This window comes from Haliaeetus leucocephalus, unplaced genomic scaffold (assembly GCF_000737465.1).
Source record: "Haliaeetus leucocephalus isolate CR32 unplaced genomic scaffold, Haliaeetus_leucocephalus-4.0 Scaffold295, whole genome shotgun sequence".
NCBI classification, from domain to species: domain Eukaryota; kingdom Metazoa; phylum Chordata; class Aves; order Accipitriformes; family Accipitridae; genus Haliaeetus; species Haliaeetus leucocephalus.
Window position 1 is genome coordinate 539,050 of NW_010972731.1, and position 22,392 is coordinate 561,441.

At 42.4% G+C, this 22,392-nt stretch overlaps 1 protein-coding gene across 1 annotated transcript in view; it reads left to right on the forward strand.

Moving 5' to 3' along the window:
* XYLT1 (xylosyltransferase I) overlaps positions 1 to 22,392 on the forward strand; it is a 107,023-nt gene that overhangs the window by 75,007 nt on the left and 9,624 nt on the right. The window contains exons 6-9 of the mRNA XM_010570560.1: positions 7,975 to 8,191; positions 10,292 to 10,468; positions 12,473 to 12,735; positions 16,255 to 16,450. Of these exons, the coding sequence (XP_010568862.1) occupies positions 7,975 to 8,191; positions 10,292 to 10,468; positions 12,473 to 12,735; positions 16,255 to 16,450 (853 nt within the window). The remainder of the gene's footprint in view (positions 1 to 7,974; positions 8,192 to 10,291; positions 10,469 to 12,472; positions 12,736 to 16,254; positions 16,451 to 22,392) is intronic.

Below are 22,392 nucleotides of genomic sequence, written 5' to 3' on the forward strand. Positions count from 1 at the left end.
AAAAATAAGCTGAAGATGCTAGGAAGATGCAGTAAAAACAGCCATATGTCTTGACATGGGACAAAGCAGGATGTTTTTTGGTCTAGGTAGAGTATACAAGCAAGATCATCCACCAGTTCAGGAAGGTGCAATAAGTGAGAAGGTTTGAAGTAGCCATAATCTATGGGGCAGAGCGGGAATTAGGAATGAGGTGGAAATTGAGGTACTGGTAACGTAATCAGAAATCTTATTGCCATCTAAGAACATTGAGCTGCACACTTCATTTTCAGTGGTATTAATAGTAACATTTGTGTCCTTTCATCCAAGGTCCTGAGACATTTTATAAAATAATTATGGCAGGGAACACCCTTTTAAGTTGGACAGATACTGTTGGCCCTGTTTTACCTACAGGTCAATAGCCTGGTAGCTTGAAAATCTGTGTAGAAGTGACTCACACTTGCCCTCAATCATTTGGAAAGTTTGAATCACCATTTCCTTTTCTTTCTTCCGTTGTCTAGTATGCAGATGTCTACTATGCAGATCCCGAGATGGTAAGCACAGTAGAAACACGGGGTGAGATGCTGTTGTAGTGGACACCGGGGGTCCTCTGCACTGCGCGTCCCTTTGCATTGCCTGTGGGCACTGCAGCAGCTGTGATCTGCTGGCCCCGGTGGAAGCGGTAGCGTGTGCTGTACCTGCTCCAGCAGCAGCATCACGTAGATGAGATGGCTTCAAGCTCAGCCGCTCAGGCCCAGCAGCGTTCCCAGGTCGGAGGCTGCTCAGTCATGTGGGTGTTGGGAAGAAGCGGAGGTGAGGGACGAGAAATCTTCTGGAGAAGACATTTATTGGAGACAAACAGATGGCAAAATGTCAGATTTCATATCATTGAGTCTGTCTGTGGTGAATTCATGCTACATCTATGCACACTATCATTTGCAGTTTTCTCCGTTTTGCTTATTTTATATAAAAAGAAACAAAATCCCTTGAGTTGTGGCCTCCCTGATCGTGAGAGGAAGCCATTACATTTTTGTCCCTGTAAAAGCTGTTCCAGTGTTTCTTAAAAGATACTGTAAGTGAAGAGTGGTGGAAAGAAACCCACAGGAAAGTCTTTGAAAGTCCCTCTGCAGCCTTGTACTCACAAGGGACTGTATAGAACTGTTGTCAAAACAAGGCAATTCCTAGTAGAGTCATTACTGCAAAAAATAGACTCGCAAGTTTCCTACAACTAAAAACAATTTCAGAGGTTTTTTATTTTTGGGACACTTGAAGAGTTTGCTCCCTGACCTGCAACATTAAAATACTGAGAAGCATTAAGGCTTTTTAAGACGTCCTCTGAAAGAGAGATTTCCAGAAGATGGAAAGTAAGGTTTTTTAAAACCAGTGGAAGTTAATGCTTAGGAAAAGGTGAATGAGAGGAAAGAATCATGAGGAATTGCTTCTAAATATAATGCAAAGATGTGATATGACTAAAGCATTAAATGGATATACTAAGAAAATGACATATGAAAGAAGCAGAAAGAAATTATGTAGAGTATGAGGCACCTATTGTAAAGCTTGAAAAATCTAATTATGTCCATATAGAGACAGAATAATATCCAGATAAAATGTGTGTATTCATCAGTGTTCAATGGCATCTTGTGTGGAATACCCTAAATGCCATGGATATTTGGTTTCCATAAAATGCCATTGATTGAGAAGGGCCACGTTTAACATAGTATTTCAAGGTAGACTTGTAACTTGAAAGAGCCAGTTAGAGTACCATTTTTGCTACACTGTAAATGATCTAAACCTTATATTGTCCAACCTTTGTGGCAGCAGACCAGTTGCCTGCCCCAGATTTACTTGCACACTGAGCATAAAACTGTTTAAACGTACTTAGGAGACAAGTGGTAACGTGGACCCTCAGAAAATCTTCCCAGTAGAGCTGCTTGGTTTCATGATGACTTGCAGGCCAGCTCCTAGACACCCACGGAAACTGCAGGAACAAATGTCACCAACGGCATCTCTCAGTGCTGGCTTATTTTTCGCGGCCGTGTCACCTGCGTTTTCTGCTCTGGAGTCAATCCCTGTCCTCCTGAGGTCAGCGCCCGTGCTGTACGCACCGGGGCAGCTGGTGGTCCCGCGGTGCGGGGCTGGCAGCCCCTCCAGTCACACGCCCGTCGCGCTCTGCTGCTCCACAAGGTCCGGTGCCCTCCGCGGTTGTAGGGCATGTAGAGATAGGAATGACAAGCACTAATCATATTTTAAAAGTAAGATTTCCCTATGTTCCTTGTTAACTTCCGAGCGTTTAGCCAGTGAAAGCATTTCAGTTTGTGCGCTTACTTACAGGTTTGGCTTTCGCATGTGAAATAAGCCCAATCTCGCTATAGCAAATCCAGTCAAGAGAGAAGTTCTTTATGATATTGTTGATGTTCATTTGTGCTTTGGCATTAAAGCTTAGGGGATTGTTAGGATAGTATTGTGTTTATAATATTTTCTTCAGAGTGAGGGAATTAAAGAAAGATAAGAATTCTGCTTTTTACCTCGTAATGTACATTCAGGATGCTGCAGTTTAAACACATTGGAAAGCAGGTTACAATTTTTATTTCTCCCTCTTTTCTTCCATTGTTTTTATCTATACTGAGAGTTTTTTCACAGCCTTTTGAAACAGCAGGAATTGTGCATTCTGCACTTTCTGCATGCTGCCTGTCATACTGGGAGGAAATCTTCCTCACCTTGACAGACTAAGTAGGTGCTATTCCTTTCTGACATTATTCCCCCTGTCAAGCTTCAGCTCCATTTCGGGAGTGGGGGGTCAGCCCTGGAGGCTTTTGACACAACAACAAGAGGTCTTGGGAAACATACTGCAAGATCCTATCTGCAGTATGGGAAACATTCTGCAAGATCAGATGTTTATCTGAGACAGACATCGTGCTTAAATAGCCAATTATTAATTATTTCAGATTTTTTAAATACTGTGTAACCCTTGATAGAATAGAGCTGCTCATGGAAATGGGATGAAGTCAAGGTTATGTCGCAGTCAACTGGAAATTCATCGCATACTCAATGGAGGCCAGGATTTCTGGCCTGCAGCGGGCAGGGAATGAAACTGCTCTGTGCAGGTTTGGGTTTTATGAACTTGCTTATTACAAAGAATTATTCAGTGACTGGTTTATGGAGATATATTGTAGCCTAGAGATTGCTCACAAATTACTTGTTGCAATTGTTACACTCAAGATTGTCAAATTACTGTTCTGCGCTTTCTACTTGGTCACCTAAATTGCAAGTTATTGTTTTATGCTTCCCGACTGATTGACTCTGGTAAGTGTTTCCAAGGTGGCTGTGCAAACACTGCTGGCAAGAGCCTCTCATATTTCTCATCCATAAAAATATTTACTTGACTTTTCCCACCAAAAGTGGCTGACTTCTTCAAATCTTTGTTTAAAGATAGTTGAAAGAGGAGCAGATGGAGTCAAAGCAATGTGCAGAGTTTGTCCGCATCCAGTAAGGAGAGCATGGACGTGGTGCTAGTGGAGCTCCAACTCCCAAGCTCTGCAGACCCTTGCTTTGACATTGACTTTCAACTTGTGATGAGTTGTTTTGCTGACACATTGTTAACTTTTATTCATAGATTTTACCTTTTATACTGAGTAATAATGATGAGGTCCTGGTGGGTGCACCTGGTTAGCAGTGAAATGTCGATAGGAGGTTTTGTAGGCAAGAGGCCAGAAACAGGAAACATTCAGGAAAAAACCTTTTCACCTCAAGAAATACATTCTTTCCAGACAAAAACCTTTTAGTGACGAATTAGAAGTAATGTTTAGCAATCTGATAGCCTCTGATGCTTAAGAAAGTTTTATTCATTCATAGACTTCGGAAAACAGCGAACTCTCTGTCTTATGTACTGCGTAAGTGTGAGCATTCAAGAGAGGGGGCCTCTCAGAGTTGCTGTGGTATGCAGTGTCACTTGGAGAAAACTATCCAAAAGGGTGATATTTGATTGTGATATTTTTGCTGGTATTAAGTAACTGTGCAACAATATTTATTAGTAGTTAAAACATATCGTAAGAAGAGCTGAGCTATGTGTTTATATTCATGTTGTAGGAGCGTGTGCTAAACATCTTACAAATGCTTTATGTGTTATACAATCCTAGAGTCTCATCTCAAATGCAATTATAAATATTTAAATACACTACAAAGTAAGAGGAGTTCTGTGAGCTGGATTGCAATCATGAGCTGTCTGGACAGTTAACTATCTGTACTCAGTGTTACAGACCATGTGCTGCAGGCAGTAGGCTTTTTAACAAAGTAAAAAATAACCACCCAGAGGCGTGTAAACCCTAAGGCTGCATCCATGCATAGTCAGGGCGCAAACGGCCCCTTTCACATGTGTAGCTCCCTGACTGCTGAGCTCAGCTGGCAAGATGCGTTCATATTATGCTATGCTTGCTGCTTACTTGCAAGTGTAATCCAGGTTCCTCAAATTGGAGGCTCTTTAGGAAGAGTTAAAATTGATTAAGGGTAAGTATAAAATGTCTTAGACGGGGTGTTCTATGAAATAAGGTAAAATGGCATGCTTTCTCTTAACCCCAGTCTTATTTTAATTTTATTTTCTACTGGTTGACTCTCTTTTCTTGTCATCGTTATTTTCCTCCTGTTGTTTGTCTTAGATCAGGAGAAAGGTCAAGTGTCTTTATCTGATGGCGATCTCCATTGTATTTGGCTAACCATACTGTGGTGCAATTGTGTGTCGTTATCCTGGCAAGTACATTTGCAGTTGTCAGAGGTGTGCCAGTCTTACCTGAAATTCAGGGTGCCAGGAAGAACCTAAATTTTTCAACGTTGACTAAGATTAATGAAATGCTATTATCAATCCATTTTTTCTACTTTAATTTGGGTGTCATCTGCTAGGTGTCTTGTGAAACCTGAGAGAAAGACTTAAGGGAGAAATCACCATTTTTTGTATTTCATTACTCTCTCTGAAGCTTGGCATGCCTTCATAAAATACACTGGTTTGGTATTACATTGAGCATAACCAGAAACTAATGAAATACAGCATAAGTCTAGAAACAAATCAGTAGGGTCATGCTTTTGCCCTCCATCTTCTATCTTTCTTTTCAGAGGTGGCTGCTGCGAGCATTGTTGGATGGCTAGTCAAGAGTCTTTATGAACTGTTTGTAGTGTTTGAGGGGTTTTGATTTCTTGAAAAGGCCTACGTCGCATACAAATAACACCTTTCCCTTTCCCTCAGGCAGTATCCAATATGCTTATAGTAAGTTTTTGCCTCCCTGAGTGCCAAAATCGCTATTGCTGGAGTAGCTAGGAGCATCTGTCATCCTAGAAGAGAATCTAGAGAGAAAAAAAAAGCCTCATCCATCTTTTCCAGTTTGGTTGCAGTTCAGTTCTCTGTGTGCCAGCAGTACAGCCTAGGCTTGCTAGGGCGACCCACTGCCTCCTCAGGCAGGATCGTCTAGCTTCCAGCAGATCTAAAATATACTCGGTCCCCTTGGCTCCCAAGGAACATTTACAGATAGCAAGCAATTTCCCAGTGAAGAGCTGTGTCTTCAGAGCCCCTTGTATAAATTATTGCTTCATAGATAAAAGGAAATTATTTGCTATGCTAATGTGTTATTTGGTTTAGGTGTAATGACTGTGTGTGAAGCAGGTCCAGTAAAGGTGAACCTTCTGAAAAATGCCTGCTTCCTATTTGGTTGTTACTGGTATTTAAAACCTGATGTGATCTTTCTAGGAAGGTTTCAAGAAGCATTAGCAAAAGGGTCCTCTCTTTGCAGGTCTCCAAAGGTGTTGCTGCTCTTCAGTTGGGCAGCGCTGCCTTGCTGGAGGATGAATGGTTGGAAAGTACATTTAGTTTTCTTCTAATAACCTTGTTGTGTAAGATTTTAGGACTGAGATTTGTTGTGAAAACACTTGTGCTCCCAAGAATTGTCTTATTTCACTCTATACACCGAGATTTGCTTGTCCAAGCTATTAGCTCAAAAAAGCCACAGAACTGTGTATGTATACCGAAAAGGAGCCCGTCAACCATTTTGGGTAATGTTGAAGCTGTGAGCCCAGATTTGCTGGCACCTTCTCATCTTGAGCGTGGCCATACTCTTCTATTGCCGATTTCAGACAATAAGGCTGAAGTTGTGTAACTGGTATTAGTTAACTGTAAGCCCTATCATGTAATAAAGGCTGAGGGAGTTTGTAAGTAGAGGAGTTTTTTAAATGGTCGGGTGGGTTTTTTTTATTTGGGGGTTTCTATTGCAGTCAAGGAAACTTCTATTTGAAAATGAGAATAAAGGGTGATAAATTGGTAGAGATAGCAGTTGAAAGAAATTATTTAATGGAAAAGAACTTTACGTTCCTATTTAAATATGGTCGATAAAATTCTATTATTTTCTTAAAATAATTAACTCAAATGAGCATTTAGTTTTGAGGGAAATAAATAAATGACCAAACTTTCAGGCACATTAATATTTGATTTGGAGATAACTGCATAAATATTGAATTTGAAGATTACATTCCAGAGCACTGCATTAAAATTGCAAGGCTTTTCTATTATCCTTCATAATGGAACATGAAATTAGAAACTTGTTCATGGAAAGAAAAATTTCTCCACTCTCATCTACACATTTTCTGCACTGTTGTGTTAACAGAGGAGCTCTACTTCTCATACTGTGAGAAGAGACATAGCTATCAGTAGGACATAGACCCTGAAGTCATTTACAGTCCTTTTGAAAATTAATATGCACCATTTTGTAATTGCGTCTCAGCTCTTTGATTGGTATAGGAGAAAACTTTAACCAGAGAGTTAGCCTACGGAGTTAACGCTCAAGTTACCAGATGCAGGAGTCCAGAAAGCTTTGGTGGTGTTCCTTAACTTTTATTTCTTTTCCCCTTCCTTTAGTTGCCTGTGTTTGAGGACCACTAAAATGTCTTCTTGACTTCCTAATCCTAAAACATTTCTAAGAACCCTGGTGTGTCATTCAGGAAGGAAACCCAGGTCTTACAGTGTCCTCCTCAGCGTAGGTGCCGCAGCTTTTGTTAGCCTGCAGTTCTTGCATCCGGTGAGATCTGTGGTTTTGTGGATGTTAGTTACTATAACAGTCTGGTAAGCTAGCATTTATTATCGCTCAGAACATGCAGCATGTATTCAACACAGCAACTCAGCGTTGTTAACAGCGCTCAGCCCCCCATGCGAAGGCCTGTGCTAATTCATGGCTGCCCTGCTTCCCTTTCTGGGAAATAATTCTGAAAATGGAATAACGAATAGAAACCTGGATCAGCCAGTCGCAAAACATGTGTGGGCATCCAGTCCAAAGTGTTTTCAAACATAGATTGATTTTCAAACTCTTCTTTTTCTTCTTATATTGGTCTCAAATAGTTCATTTCCATAACTTTACAGTTCTGCAGTTGATCCTCTTATTCATGGTTCAGCAATAACAAAACATTGTTCCCCATAGACTTGAAAATGGAGCACACATACTCATTCTACAGCAAAGAGCAATGCAATTGTATTTCTTCCTAATTAACAATACTCCAATAGAAAAATTCATGGAATAATAACATAGGAGAAAATTGGTCGTTTTACCTTTATGTACGGTTTGCTGTTTTTCAAAAACTGTGCATTTATTTAGAGACAGAAGCCTATCACACAGATTCTGTTTAGTTCCTGTTCATGTTATGGTTCTTCTGCAGTGGTTTGTTAAGAGTTAATGAACGTTATGGATTTTCCTGCCATACAGCTCTGTAACTTGCACAGTTCTGTCTTAGGACAGCAGAAGGTGTAAATGATGTTTAAAAGCAATCTGTTGATCTTTGCCTCTATAACTGAACGTATAACTGATTAATGATTTATTAAACCTCTCTACATTATTTATGAGTAGAACAGAAATATAAACAAGTGACCTTTTTATCCTTTTTTGTTTGAGAAAGTAGCTACTTTATTTATAGAGCTAGTGATGATAACAAAATACAAATTAACTTTTAATGACTGCTTTTGTATTCCCTCAGATTTATCAGAAAACAAGGACTGGATCGACTTTTCCTAGAATGTGATACCCACATGTGGCGCCTGGGGGACCGGAGGATCCCAGAAGGAATCGCAGTCGATGGAGGGTCGGACTGGTTTCTCCTGAACAGGAAGTTTGTGGAGTATGTCACTTTTTCTAATGATGACCTGGTAACAAAGATGAAGAGATTTTACTCTTACACGTTACTTCCTGCTGAGGTATGTGAATTCAAAGCAATCCCTCTCTGTGTTCAAAACTGCAACATTTGTGCTTGTCCCAAAGGTCACCGAAGTCAGAGGGGCTTCCACTTGATTTCGGTGGGCTTTGGATCATCCCACAGTGGGTAATGAGAATTTTACTCCCATGACGAGTAAGTCCTTTAGTGTTAGAACAACTTTTGCAGTTGTTTAGTTGCTTTGTTTGTTTGTGGGACTTTTTTGCAAGGAGTGGCTTTGTTTTATACTTTTAAGCCTATTAATCTATTACCGAACAACCAAAAGTCCAGCTGCCCTTTGCTCGCAAATTGTTCCTCCACAAAGCCTTTGAAGGCTATTAGAAATGGCGAATTGTCTTCATAAGTAGCTTTCCTCGCTATTATCCAGCCCTTTTCTTTAAAAATAAAAACCCTACAAACAAAGGTTTATTGTTCCGTTCAAAACTCAGCTAGAAGGCATAGTCACAAATCATTTAGATCACTCAGGAATCGCTCTGGCCACAAGTGATGCAGAAGGGGAGTGCACACCAGGATGGGTTTTCGTCTAGCATGCGGCAGTGTGTCGGGGAGATGTGCGTTATCTACAAATGGAGCACAGAGCCTGGCGGGTTGTCAGGCTGTGCTGCACCTGCCTCAGCAGGTACCTTGCTCCCCTGGTTTGTCGGGCTCTGCTCCCAGGCATAGCATGCAGCCATCCCAAGGCAAGACCTGATGACTGTCTTTAGAACAATAACTTACTTCCTTGCTAGTGGCCCCTGAACATTTTGAGGGATTTATGAGACTGATCTTGCAAATCTAGGCTTATTAGTTTGCAATAGAACACAGCAATTGTCATCTTTTGATACGGGTTTATTATTCCACACACATGTTGAATAATGTTGCTTTAATCCCATTTCTGTTAAAAATCACCTTTTGTCTCAACTCTGATAACCTTTTCATCCATTATCTAGGAGAAATTTCTGTATCATTATAAAAGGACACAGGGCAACGTGTAATTGGGTAGGGTTTTTTTTTCCTCTCGCTTGACTGAGAATGGATGCCTTTATGGGTTTAACCAAACAGTTCAAGCATAAAATCCATATTCACTGGGCTGTCATTTAACATTAAAAAGGGTAGGGGGATTATTTGGGGGCCAGCCGTGCTAATGTTGTGCTGGGTATTTATAGGTCTTACTATTGCTGATTTTAAAGAGAAGTCACTACTCCAAAAATCATCTTTTACAGGGCTAAATGTGATCATATTCCATAGCTTCTTCCTACAAGGTTTTCTTTGCAAGATACATATCTGGTTTCTTAAAATTGCGCTGCCTTCACTGACCTGTTAACCTGCTATATGAGTCCCCATTACACATGATTTATGTAATAGCTGATATTATGATGATATAATTAGGATAGCCCAATAGGAATTCCTTGCTGCCTTGAGTCAGCACATAAAGACTTATGATTTCAGATGTAATTGCAGGAGGCAGAATGCCCTTCTGGTGCCTGGGTTGAACTGTATATTTCAGAACAAGGCCATTCAACTAGCAATGCATTTTGGAGTGCTGGAGATAGAGACACCCACAGAAGAGCTGTCTGAGACTGTATTTTTTTCATAGTAACCGGGGTGATGGTGAAGGTTTGAGAATTGTCTTAGGAAACAACTTGAGATATATCATTAACACATTGCTCAGGAAAATAGTCCTAAATCTATTAGACCAGAGAGTAGCTTACAGAAGAGAAATAAGGGGAATTGCTCATACAGCTGAAATAAAAATAAAAATTCGGGCACCGGTTGCCTTTTCTGGAGTCCTCTGGACTCCCAATGCCCAAAGTTGGTCATTGCAGAAGTGCAACTATTCTGTGCCAGGTTATTGTAGCAAGGCCGCAACTGTATGTTATTGCAGTTTGGCTTGGTCTATAGTATGTTGTGATTTTTTCATGCTCTGTGGAATACATACATGTAGAGTGCTTTTCATATATGGCAGAACAATAGAGCTTGTTAATTTTGTCATTTTGAAAGAAAATAAGTCACCTGCATTAGGTTCAGGCCCATGGGCTGAAGTGAAGGAGAAAATGGAAGCCTGAGGAGCTGAATGCACTGATCTGCTCTGTCTTTCTTGCAGTCCTTCTTTCACACTGTTCTGGAAAATAGCCCGTACTGTGACTCCATGGTGGACAACAACTTGCGCATCACAAACTGGAACCGTAAACTCGGTTGCAAGTGTCAGTACAAGCACATTGTTGACTGGTGTGGCTGTTCACCTAATGACTTCAAACCAGCAGACTTCCACCGATTCCAGGTAACTGAAGCAGACCCTGATACCCGCAGAGAAGCTCTTCCCCCTCTGCTGGGGTGCGGAGAGTGGTCTGGCTGCATGGCTGCGGCAGGGAGTGGGAAGGGAAGCTTTTACTTCATCAAGCAAGGTGGAGAAAGAGGTGTGAGGAATCTCTGCTCTTAATTTCAGGAGAATAAAAGATTGGTTCTACTGTGTTTTGGCCCTTGAGACTTACCACTGTGTGGTAAGGTCACAAAGCAGCTCTTTGGACTACTTGGCATTGGTAGGTCTGCTGTGCTAGAAAGCAGGGAAGCTTGACACATCTCTCACTGTACCAATATTACTTGGTAACTCTTGTGAATTTATTGCAAAGGTTTTTTTCCAAAGTTCCAGCTCAGATGCTTTCATGATTTCATGAAGCTCCTGGCTTTCACTGTTAAGCAGTGGTTTTCATCATTGAAAAAAGCTTAAAAGTTGACTAGAGTGCCCGCTAGAGGCTTATGTAGCACAAGGCAAATCAATTTTCGTGATTATATTCATCAACAGGATTATGTTTAAGTTTATCTTGTGGTTTTGGGGACCAGAGTCATGTGGTTTCGATCACCCAGGCTTGGCAGCACTGCCTTAAAAAGTTAAATCGGTTACTCTGTGATACAGTTTCCTCAAGGCAGACATGAGAGCAAATCCTTGTGCTCAAGGGTGCACTCGGTCTCAAGACTGTATCTGGCCTGTGTATCTTCTATTAAGAATGAACAACCGCTTGTTTCAAGGTCACCAGATTTGCAATTCCATCCCTGCAGCTCCTCGGGGTTCCCTGCATAAAGCATGTTTGTTCAGGCTTTGTGTGGGATGGGGAATGTGTTACCCTACAGCACAAAAATGATGACTGCTCCGAAACAGAGATCTTTTCTTTATTGTAATGTGCTGCCTACCAGGCGCGGTTGAAGTCAGTGACACAGGCACTCACAAAAAGAGCAAATGGGACATTATCTAAGAGAGGCTCTGCTGCCCCAAACATCAATCCCAGGAAAGTCTCCAGCACAGAATAAATGGCAAGTCTTAAAAAATTCCTGCCAGTCTACAGAGGCTGACCTGCTCCAGGCTGGGAAAACAACCCACAACGACATTTCAGAAAACAATCAGGTAAACTGAGCTGCAAGGGAAAGTTCAAAATTAGAATAGATGTAAAGGCAACTTCTGACACTTGCCTGATGAGAGAGCCCCTCAGATGAACACATGGCACCAGAAGGCTTGCTCGCAGTTCCCACAGAGGCACAAAGCAAGCTGCAGAGGAGGAGATCAGAGAGCCCACAGCATGCACCATCTCAGAGTAAAACTGAGCATCCTCAAAAGAATTTTTCAACCATCTGGGGCACTTTTGAACTCCTCAGCCCCTCAGAACCCATGCTCAAATATGAGCAAGTCAGAACAAAGGCTTTTTAAAAGCCAGTGGTAGTTGGGTAGCATATAAACCCGTAATATACCCAAGATTGTGTCAAGTGCAGAGCAAAAAATCTGTACGGGACCAGTCAGAAGCTGAGAAACCTCAGCCACAAATGGCACCTCTCCCAGAGTCCTCTTACCACCTCGTAGCAGCAAATCCATACATGCAAAGTACTGCTCTGCCTTTTCTGAGCCCCTGTGCCACAGGATGCTTTGCTCGCTGCCTGACCACTAATAACACGTGCCAGTGCTGCGCCGTCTCCAGGCTAACACAGGGGCTTAGAGAGCGTTTCCCACCCCTCCCAGCACCTGGGAGAGCTTTCCAGAGCCGGGCAGCGGGCGGGGGGGGGCTGTTGGTATGAAGGGATTAGCACACCTACATTTTCATTGAGTAATTACGTAGTTTTTATCTGAATCTTAACAACACTCTTAAGGACAAACGGTCACAAAGGTGGCCTTCTAAGTCACCTTTGCCCAAGGGGCAAACCAGTTCATGTCCTCAGCTCCAACCCATTGCTAAGGACAAAGTGTCATGGCTGAAAATGGGAACTCACTCCAGTGTCTTTTCCTTTCGTATCACCACAGCAGACTGCCAGGCCAACTTTCTTTGCCCGCAAATTTGAAGCTGTAGTGAATCAAGAGATAATTGGCCAGTTGGACTACTACTTGTACGGCAACTACCCGTCTGGCACACCCGGCCTCCGGTCGTACTGGGAGAATGTGTACGATGAGCCTGACGGCGTGCACACCCTCAGCGACGTCGCCCTCACCATGTACCATGCATTCTCCCGCTTGGGCCTGCGGAGAGCTGAGACTTCTTTCCATGCTGCTGGAGACAACAGCTGCCGGTTAGTCTGAGTCTGTCTTTCTTCTTCTGGGTGTCTCGGGGGACAGACTGGACTGCCGAGCACTGGTTCATCCACTTGGCTGTGCTGGCTGGAGCGTACCGTCACAAACAGGGCTCGGCAGCTGCAAGTGTACAGCGCTTATTTCCAGGAGTATTTATGCCCATAATAAAGCATTGGTTATTCAGGGTTGACATTATGTGACCTGTTAGCTGCACTTTTAAGGAGCTCCTCTCCAGCTTGATGAAGACTGACAGGATCCAGTTGGGCAGAGCTACCCCCACTGCTGTGTTTTCTTGATTAATTTCAGCAAGTGTATTATACCTGCAGCTCCTAAACCCTCCATGTGATTGCAGCAGAGGTCATGTTCACCTCTATTATGCTTACCAAAAGCAGAGGACAGGATTTCAGAATTAATCTGAACACAGGCAGGTTAATGGTCCTTGCTTGTTTGTTCCCCTGGGTGCATTCATGGAGTACAGAGAACTACTTGCTCAAGCTAAGTTTGCCTGCTTGGTACAGCTGGCTGTGCCAAAAGTGTTGCAACTGGTGGGATCCATTAGCATCAAATAAATGTACGTATGTATAACTATATATATATATATATATATAAACCCCTATATATATATATATATCAAATAGAAGTCCTTATTTTTTAAAGGGAACCCCCCCTATATTCCAGATTCCTTTTTCACCTACAAGCCTAGCAAAGAAGAATTCAGTCTAAAAAGGATTTGAAGGAAGAATTCCTGGAGTTAGACTTTCACAGAAAAGGCTCTTTTCATGGTAGATGTTTGCTGCCTGCAAACACATCTGAAGCCATTTACGTTCAAAGCAGAGAGGGTTCATCTTTTAAAGGCTTACTTTACAGTCTCTTTAATTCCTTCTTCAGAATATATTTTTTTGGACCTTGCCTTTTTTTTTTTTCTAATAGAAAACACATACAGCCTAAGTCAGCAAATACTGAAGACACTCCTTGTGCTTTGACGGATGGACTTTGCCCTCCTTGTGTTCTCAAGAGGGAACCAAATGCGCCTTGACCTTCCTACTCGGTCACAGAATTGCTGAGCAATGTCCCATTTAGAAAGATGTGGCAATAAGTGATCCAGATTCCTATTACAGCTTTGCCAGTAAAGGTTACCAGTGCAAAGCAATAAAAGATCAATAACAATTAGATAGAAATAATCACTAGTAACATGCTTTCCTTATATGAAATAAAGGCAGACCTAAAGAAGTCCTGGGTCATTTGTCCTGCAGGGTGAAGCCAGCAGAGAGGATGGAAGCTATGTATAACCAGTACTGAAATAATTTGACTATTACTTTTGTGCTTATTCCTTTTGTCAGTGTTCTGAAGATGATTTATATCAATAATCAATTTCATTTCTGGGGAGCTTTTCATTGCACAGGAGCTCAAGGTGCTTTTCAAGCTTGCTCAGATTATAGATAGGGAAGCCATGTCATCCGCCGCTGATTGCAGCTGCCTCTGGGATAAAGCTCCTTTACAGTAGGCTGGAGCCTCACGAAACAGTGCAGGGAGGAATTGCAAACAATGATATGGAGTGGAGGCTTCATTTTCATACCTACCTGAGCCCCCTCAAAACACTGTGAGTCAGCGTGCAATTTAAATCACAGAAGGGTGGATAATCCTCAGGTTTATGATTCGCCTCACTTCTCTCTTGATACTATGTCATCTTTCTAGGTGTATGCATATATACCCTTCCTCTTTCCCTCTCGTGATTTTGCATGTCTCTAATGCAGTAATGGCAGGGATCTATTTGGGATGAGCACCTCGACAGTATTCCCTTGGCTGTTAGGGCTAACAGCAGCACAAAGTTAGCTGATATTGCAGTCACCGCCCCAGCTCATTTCACACTGCTGCAGGTGCTCTGAGGAAAGCCTCTACTGCTTCGGATCACATTTGGAGTCAATCCCATGCTGCCACCCGCAGCGGCCCAGGAGACTTTTATAAGAGAAGCTGCCTCGCACACTTTTCTAACAAGGGCTAGCTCACAGCCTCAGAAAGCCGTGCCCCCCGCAGACTGCTCTGGTACCAAATTAGACTGTGTATCAGCATCTTCAGTGGAAGCAACATTAATGTGTGATCGAGATTTAATTTATTTCTCTCCAACTCTAGGCATTTTTAGTCATTGCTGCCAAGAGACAATTTACTCAGACTATTTCAAGGATATTGTAAATATTTGCTGCTGCACACATATAAACCAGGAGGCCTTAGTACTCAGAACAGAAGTCAGATTGTTGCTGGTATTGGCTGCGTAGCTTTGCTGTGTTTTTGCTCAGTCCATCAGTGCTGGCCCTGTTTGTAACCCGTCTTGTTATGTTTATTTCTAAAGCTCTAGAGACTTCCTTCTGGGTGTTGCTGGTTTCATGTAATGGAAAGTCCTTCTTGGTTAGCTCCTCTTAGTGCTTATGTCTTGAGATGTAATAACTAGCATGAGGAGTCAGACTTAGCTGACTTGGCTGGGAGGGTGTGATGCTGGTTGGTTTTACATGTGTTGCAAACACACTTGTTTCACAGTTAATGTCAGTGCTGTGAAGTAGCAAAATATTTGATTTCAGAGCTATGAATAACACGTTTTTAATTATTTATGCATCCATATGTACACAAACATCATTACGGATGTTGCTGAGACAATAGCAGACAATTGACCGTAAAGTTTTATTATTTGAAACCACGACTACAATATCTTTAAATCCGAACTGTAACTGAAAGCTTCCAAATCTCCCGATGAGAGGTTTTTCCTGTTTGTTTGACCTTTTTTCAGTTTATTTTTAATTATGAGTAAAAAATACACAGCAAAAGCAACCTCAAATCTTTAAGGAATGTGAAGTTTATTTGCTAAACTAAAGGAGACCTAAAATGGGGACGGGGTCCTGGTGTCCCTCGCTGCAGTGGCACGCTACAGAGCACTGCCCTTGGAGAATCGGTTGGGGATCAGATTTATATGCGGGGAACGGAGCGGGGCATCAGCTCGCCTGTGCCCGGCCTCGCAGCACCCTCTGGTGTCCCCAGCCTGCTGCTGTCCCACAGCAAGCGAGGGCGGCACTGCCCTTGCCAGGCATCTGTAGGGACTAACCCTGCCGAAGGCAAAAAAAAGAAGGCCACCTGATTTGGAGCAATAGACGCATTTCTTGAACATCGTTTATCCTAGCGAACGGTGCTGCAGCCTAACAGTGTGTATTTCTGGGTGGCACTTTTTACCCAGAAGAGGTGGTAAGGGAGGGGAGTTTTCTGGCATGCAGAGGTATCTCCTAAAGAGCTTAGAGCTGCGAGTAAGTTCTAAATGAGCATATATTCTTAGTAACATTTTTTTATGTTTCAGGGTAATTGGAACAGCCTAAGAATATTTGATAATGAGTCATGAACACATTTGAAATCTCTTAATGTACAGTGGTGAATTTTCTAGTTGAAATGAATGCTTTTTAAGCCATTAGCTCCAAGTAAATGGAGATTTCATGTCTCTCTTGTGTAACTGATGAGCATGTGCGTGTGCTGTTTTACAGATACTACCCCATGGGCCATCCAGTTTCCGTCCACCTTTACTTCCTTGCTGACCGTTTCCAAGGCTTCCTAATCAGACACCACGCAACCAATCTGGCTGTCAGTAAACTGGAAACTCTGGAAACGTGGGTGATGCCCAAGAAAGTCTTTAAGATCGCAAGTCCACCAAGTGATTTTGGAAGGTTGCAGTTCTCAGAGGTAAATATTCGTAGCCACCTATGCACAATATCACGAGCCTCTGGAGGGATTGCATACTAATTCAGCAGCCTTTGGAAACTGTATTTCCATGTAATTTTTAGGTGAGAGTGGCTCTCTAGCATAATGCACATCCTCTTCGTTGAAGGAGATACTGTTGTCAGTTCAGATCTGTGGTCAACCCTCACTTCTTACGTTACTCTGAGTGTCCTCACTCTTGTTCTGAGAAAAAATGGAAGGTATTTGCCGTTGTAACAGGGGTTCAGTAACTTAAAAGTTTTGTGACTGATTGTTGTGAGTGCTGTGAGAGATACCTGGGAAAAATGCCATGTTTCTGCAGCTCCAGATGTGAATGGGTATGGGTAAGCATTCCTCTCAAGAGTATGCTGAAAAAAACCTCACAAAATTTGTGATAGTCAGGCACCAATGCCACATGTGAGCAGAATATTGATGTTGTAACACAAAAGAGAAAATTCTCACAGCGGTGGCTGAGGTTTCCCCACAAATCCTGTTATTTCTTCTAGGAATTTGTCTCGGGATCTGACACAGAGTGTAAAAAAAGTACCCTAAAATATATCAGGAAAGTTGACCACTAATAGAACCTGACATCTGTGTTCTGTTTTAAAGATATAACTGTCTGAGTAGTTAATTTCATGATTTTTCTTGTTAAGCCACAAATTTCAATTAAGGTATAAAATTGATTGAACAAATGTGTTCTAGTCATTATGGCTAAGTCCATAAATTACTATCTTCTTGGGCAATTAAGAAATGCCTAGGTAGGATTCAGTGTTTTGGTGTGCATGGCAAATCCATGACACTAATGTGCCATTAAAGAGATGGATGGAAAGTGTGTTTCATTTATCAATGTGTCTGATGGTAGGCTTGCCATTTCATGCAGTGATAAATGGTCATACAAGCTTTAATTCTTGTGATTTGTAGGAGTATTTCTGCTGTTTATTTGGTACTTTTAATCTGACTTTCATCCTGATGCCTGCTCTGGGTCTTTCTTTTGAAAGCAACCGAGCTGGCAGCAAGAAGAGTTTTTTTCTAATTCTGTGATGAAAAGAAATATATCGATCTCTGTATTCTGGAACTCAAAAATACTTAGAAAGACTACGTCTGACTTCTGACAACTGCAGCTGACGGAAGGAAACACACCTGGGACCAGAATTTACTCGCTAGCCACTTGCCAGGTCCCCCCTGGCCCCAGTGCACCTTTTTTTCCCCAAAACTAGCCCTGCGGCAAGCATGAGCCTGACTGATGATGTCCTGCAGCAGCAGTGCCCGGTGTCAGCCTCCCCTGACAGGGGAGGTGGTGGCATGTGGGTGGCCTCTTCGCTGCACTGTGCCCACAGCTCTGTGGAGTGTGTCGCCCTGCAGGGAGGATCCCCGGATCCCACGGGACTAATGAGCTGCTCTTCATGGCCTCATAGACCACAGCTGGTCTGTAAGCAGCCCTGTAGGAACTGCTGCTGCAGTGAAGCTGAGTGAGTGCAAAGCATGGGAAGGATTTAATCAGTGGTGAGCTTTTTCCAGGCTAGGGAAACATTTTCTTCTATTTGAAATGCACAAAAAGAGTTTTAGTGGCTGCTTACTTGTTTTCATTATTTCTTCTTGCCTAAACTCTTTAATTATCCTCTCCTTTCATAGATGATTCATATTTTAAAAGACCAGGAGGTACAAAGTAAATAATTTAATCATTTCTTAATTGTTTATTTTACTTTCTGCCTTCCCTTGGCCTGCAGGCATCTCTGCCTCTGAGCCAAATTATTCTCTCTGTTACCCTGGTATAAATCCAGCATTAACCTCTTCAGCTTTAGTGTGGCTGGAAACCCTCTGATCTGTTACTGCTTATTAAAATGCCACTTCTTTGTCAAAGTCCAGCAAGTGTAAGACAAACTTAGCAGTTCAGCTGAGATGAGGGCATCAATGTTCACAGGTTAAGCACCAGAAAAGAAAATTAAGATTTGTGCTTATTGGGACACATAAGTGCTGGTTCTTCAATAACTTTCACCCCATGATTTGGCAGAAATTTAAAACTGAATGGGACCTTTTTAGCTGGGAGCTTTCTTCCCTCTCCCAGCTCACACCGACAGGGCCAGCAGGAAGAGCACAAATATGCTGCATCGAATGTGCTCCCAGGTATATTTGTGACCCTGATGCACGACTGAAATTGCAGCGGAGATGACAGGATCTCTCCAGTCAGCCCTTCTGTGCTCTGCTCTTTTGCTTTGCTGCGCAGACTTTGCTTCCCAAGTAGCAGATTTTGCCATACACCACGTAAAGACAAGTGGAAAAAAATCAGCCGGCTGGACTGCCTAACGGCCAGTGGGGTTAATGATAGCATTTCAATGGCACACAGCTCCTGTACTCAGTCTTGGGCTGAGTAAAATAAAATAAACTTACAGGAAATCCAAGAGAGACGATTTCTAAGCATGAAACACCCACACCTTCTAAAATTGGCTTGTGCACAATGTACACAGTATGTATCCTACCAGCCTGGGTTCATGACAACTTTACATGGAGGGTAGAAGATTGATTTGCTGTACAGTACTAAAAGTCTCAGCTCACCGTATATCAGTTGAAAACTAAGTTCATTTCTGGTCTTGTTAAGACTTGTGATTCATCACAGAGAATAAAATAAACTAGGTGGCAGGCAATTAGTGTGCATTGTGTGAACCTAATGGTCCTGGTTGTAGTGAGCAATGAGACACAAACCCATAATCAAGACATAATTTATCTTGGGAAAATTTTATCTTGGGACTGAACAGAGATAGAAACAGCGGTTTTAAGCCAATGAGAGAGTTCCAGCTTTCCAAACATACCCTGTGCACAGTGCCTGCTCTTGAAACCCCAAATCATAGTGATTAAAATAATGATGTGGAAAATGTCAGTTTCTGTGCCACATCCCTTCATAATTTATCAGATATTCATTACTGCTTGATTCCATCCCATGCTTGGTGTATTCCATTTGAAAGTGAAAGCCTACTTGCAATGTTTTAAGGGGCTATGAAAAATATTGTAGGACTGTAGTATCTCTTGGCCTGTAAAATCAGACATCTCAGTACTGGGAACTCAGCTGTGCAGAGTTCAAGGGAAGATGTATAAACCTCTAACTAGTGCTTTAAGTAAAATTCCCTTTAAAATACTGTGCTTCTGAAACCAGCTTGTACTGTAAACTGTGCAGCATGGAAAAGTATGTCCCCCAGCTGAAAACTGGACATAAAGGGCAGATGCTGTAAATAGATGTGTGCAGCTCCCTTCCCTTCCCTTCGGGGCCTGTGGTACGCAGCCCGAAGCGGTGTCAGCACCTTGTCTGGTCTGAGCCCCGGCTCGGGGCCATGTGTGGTGTTGCAGGGTGCCCAGGTGCCTGCCTTTTGCCTTGCTGAGGGCCTGATCTGTTGCACCCTGACAGTGGTGTTGTGACAGGCTCTCAGGGGGAGCAATTGCCACCAGCATGAGAATTGTCCCTTCCTCCCCTTCTTCTCCTGCCCTTTGGCTGTAACTTTTGGTTTACATTAGGGAACCCAGTAAGATGCCTGCTTAAAGCTTAAAAACCAGCCAACAATTTTGTTGCAGTTTTTCCCCAAAAGCAACCTTGGCTCTTCTACAGTCCACTCTAATAAACCTTTGCACATGTGAACACTTCTCAACATCTTTTGCGCAGCCTGGTGTTGAGCAGTGTCACCTGGAGGCTGGAGCCTGGGGACTGTAACTTTCTGATTTCTTTTCCCAGGGATGAGAGACTAAAGAGGCGGAAATAGTTGGATGTCAGGGAGGAATGTTTAATTTTTGAGGATGAAGTAAGCTTTCTTCAAGGAGTTCTTCAGTAAGAAATATCGAATGTGGTGGAAAGAGCTTCCTTATAGGCTTTTCCTTGCCCAAGAGGGTATAGATTTGTTTCACATGTTGTGGCTTTATTATTTCCAGGTCCCTTGAGCTCCAGTAGGTGTGACATGGCTGCACTCGGTGGGGGTTGGCGGAGTAGATAATAAGAACTGGTCAGGAAATTTTCTTTCTCAGCTTATTTCCATACATATTCAGTCAGTCATGTCAGGAGAGTACGCACTGACAGCTCCTCGAGGCAGTCGATGCTTGGGTCTGATATCTGGGCTACACTGTCTGGTTTGATTAGCTGGTGTGCTAGGTGAAATACCTCTGAAATACCAGCGATTCTGCTGTGTTGATTGCAGAGTAGTGGAAGGCTCATTTTGTCTCATATTCTGCAGTGTCATAGTCCGGTAGGAGGAATTTGTATGATGACAGATGGATTTAGGACGGTAGGTTTTTATTCTACTGGCCTTGTAGCTTTTTGCTTGCAGTCCTCCTGTAATTTGTCTTCCAACCACAGTGATTTATTTAGAAGGCATTGGGGACTGGACAGTTTCCAGTATAGGTATCAGTGGTAGTAGGCATCAGGTAATTGTTATGTTTTACGGATTTAGGGGGATTTTGGCATTATGTTGGAACCACTTATTCTTTTATGAAATAAGATGAAATCCAGAAGAAAAATCTCTGAAGCAAATGAGCTACAATTATTTGTTATGCTTTCCAGAAAGCAGGTTCTGACCATACCCATGTGAGGTGAAGATTAGGGACAAGGACAGCTCTGTGTGGGGGAAATCTTCAGTATCCACGTATGCTGAAAGAGGGGATCCTGTCTGTGTGTGCATGGGCCTCTGGAGACTGCTTGAGAGAATCCCATGGTTTCTGTATAGGGAACAAGTCAACTCCTAGGTCATCTACACTGTTTGTTTGGAGATTAAGGCCAAAGAAGACCTGAAGGACTATGAGGGCATTCAGTACCAGGCTGGCCAAAACATTTATATGTCTCTCCAAGGAATGACATCAGATGTCTGCTTGCCAAAAGGAGCCAAGGGGTTCTCCTGTTCTTCACTTCAAATGGGGTCCCTCAAATCTTTTTGTGTTTGATATTGATCACTTTTGATTTGGGATCATGGGAACGGGACCTCATGGGACAAGCAAGGTGGGCACTTCCTCCAAAAGCAAATCTGCAGCCTTCAATACTGTGGTCCACCAGGCTGGCTTCTTGAGAATTGGCAGAAGTGGTTTGTTAACGGTCAGCCTCATAAACACATGCTAGATTTAGTGTTGGGACAGTAAAAAGCCTTTCAGTTGGCCTAAGAAGGCCAGTTACTGTATTTTCACACTATCTGTTCAGAGATGCTTATTTTCAGTAGTGTACAAGTATTAACGGCAACAGCCTGTAAGCTTGTATCAACCCGTGGCTTATGGGTGAACCATTAAAATTCATACAAAGAGCATTGAAATATGAAAGCTGCTAGGAAAAAGAAAGGTCCATTAAATATTTACACTAGATTGTGAATCAGCTGCTTTACTGTTAGTTAGTGAATAAATAAAAAACAATGTCACTATTATGACAGTAAGAAAAGAGTTTACCAGAAATAACTTCCCACATCAGGCAAGAAGGGAGTGCAAGGAAGACAGCATCTCATGGATAGAGATTGTAGTGAAGGACCTGATATGACTTGTCCTAAAGTCAGCAAAAGCCTCTTCCTTGGTCTTAGCAGTAACTGGGTAGGTCTCTACTGCAGGGTGTGTCTCTGAAACGTATAATACATTTTCATGACCCAGGAGATGATGGGTCATATTTTTTTCTATGTATAGCCTGTGTTCAGTCACTAGGCTTGGTCCTTTATTGACTGCTTCCACGTGGAGGAAAAGGAGAGCTGCTACAGCCTGTTATGTCACTCTTAAAATAAATAAAACCTTTATATCAATCAAAAGTGGACAGTTGGACCAAAAAAACAAGCCTTGCATTCAAGGTTGTCTCACAATTTGTGTACACATTATGATCTTAGGTTGTGTTGCCATCAACCTTTTTATGTATGCATAATTCATGTCATTAGAGAAATATGATTTGTGTGTCTTGAGCCCTTATTTGATGTAAGGGTCTTAGATGC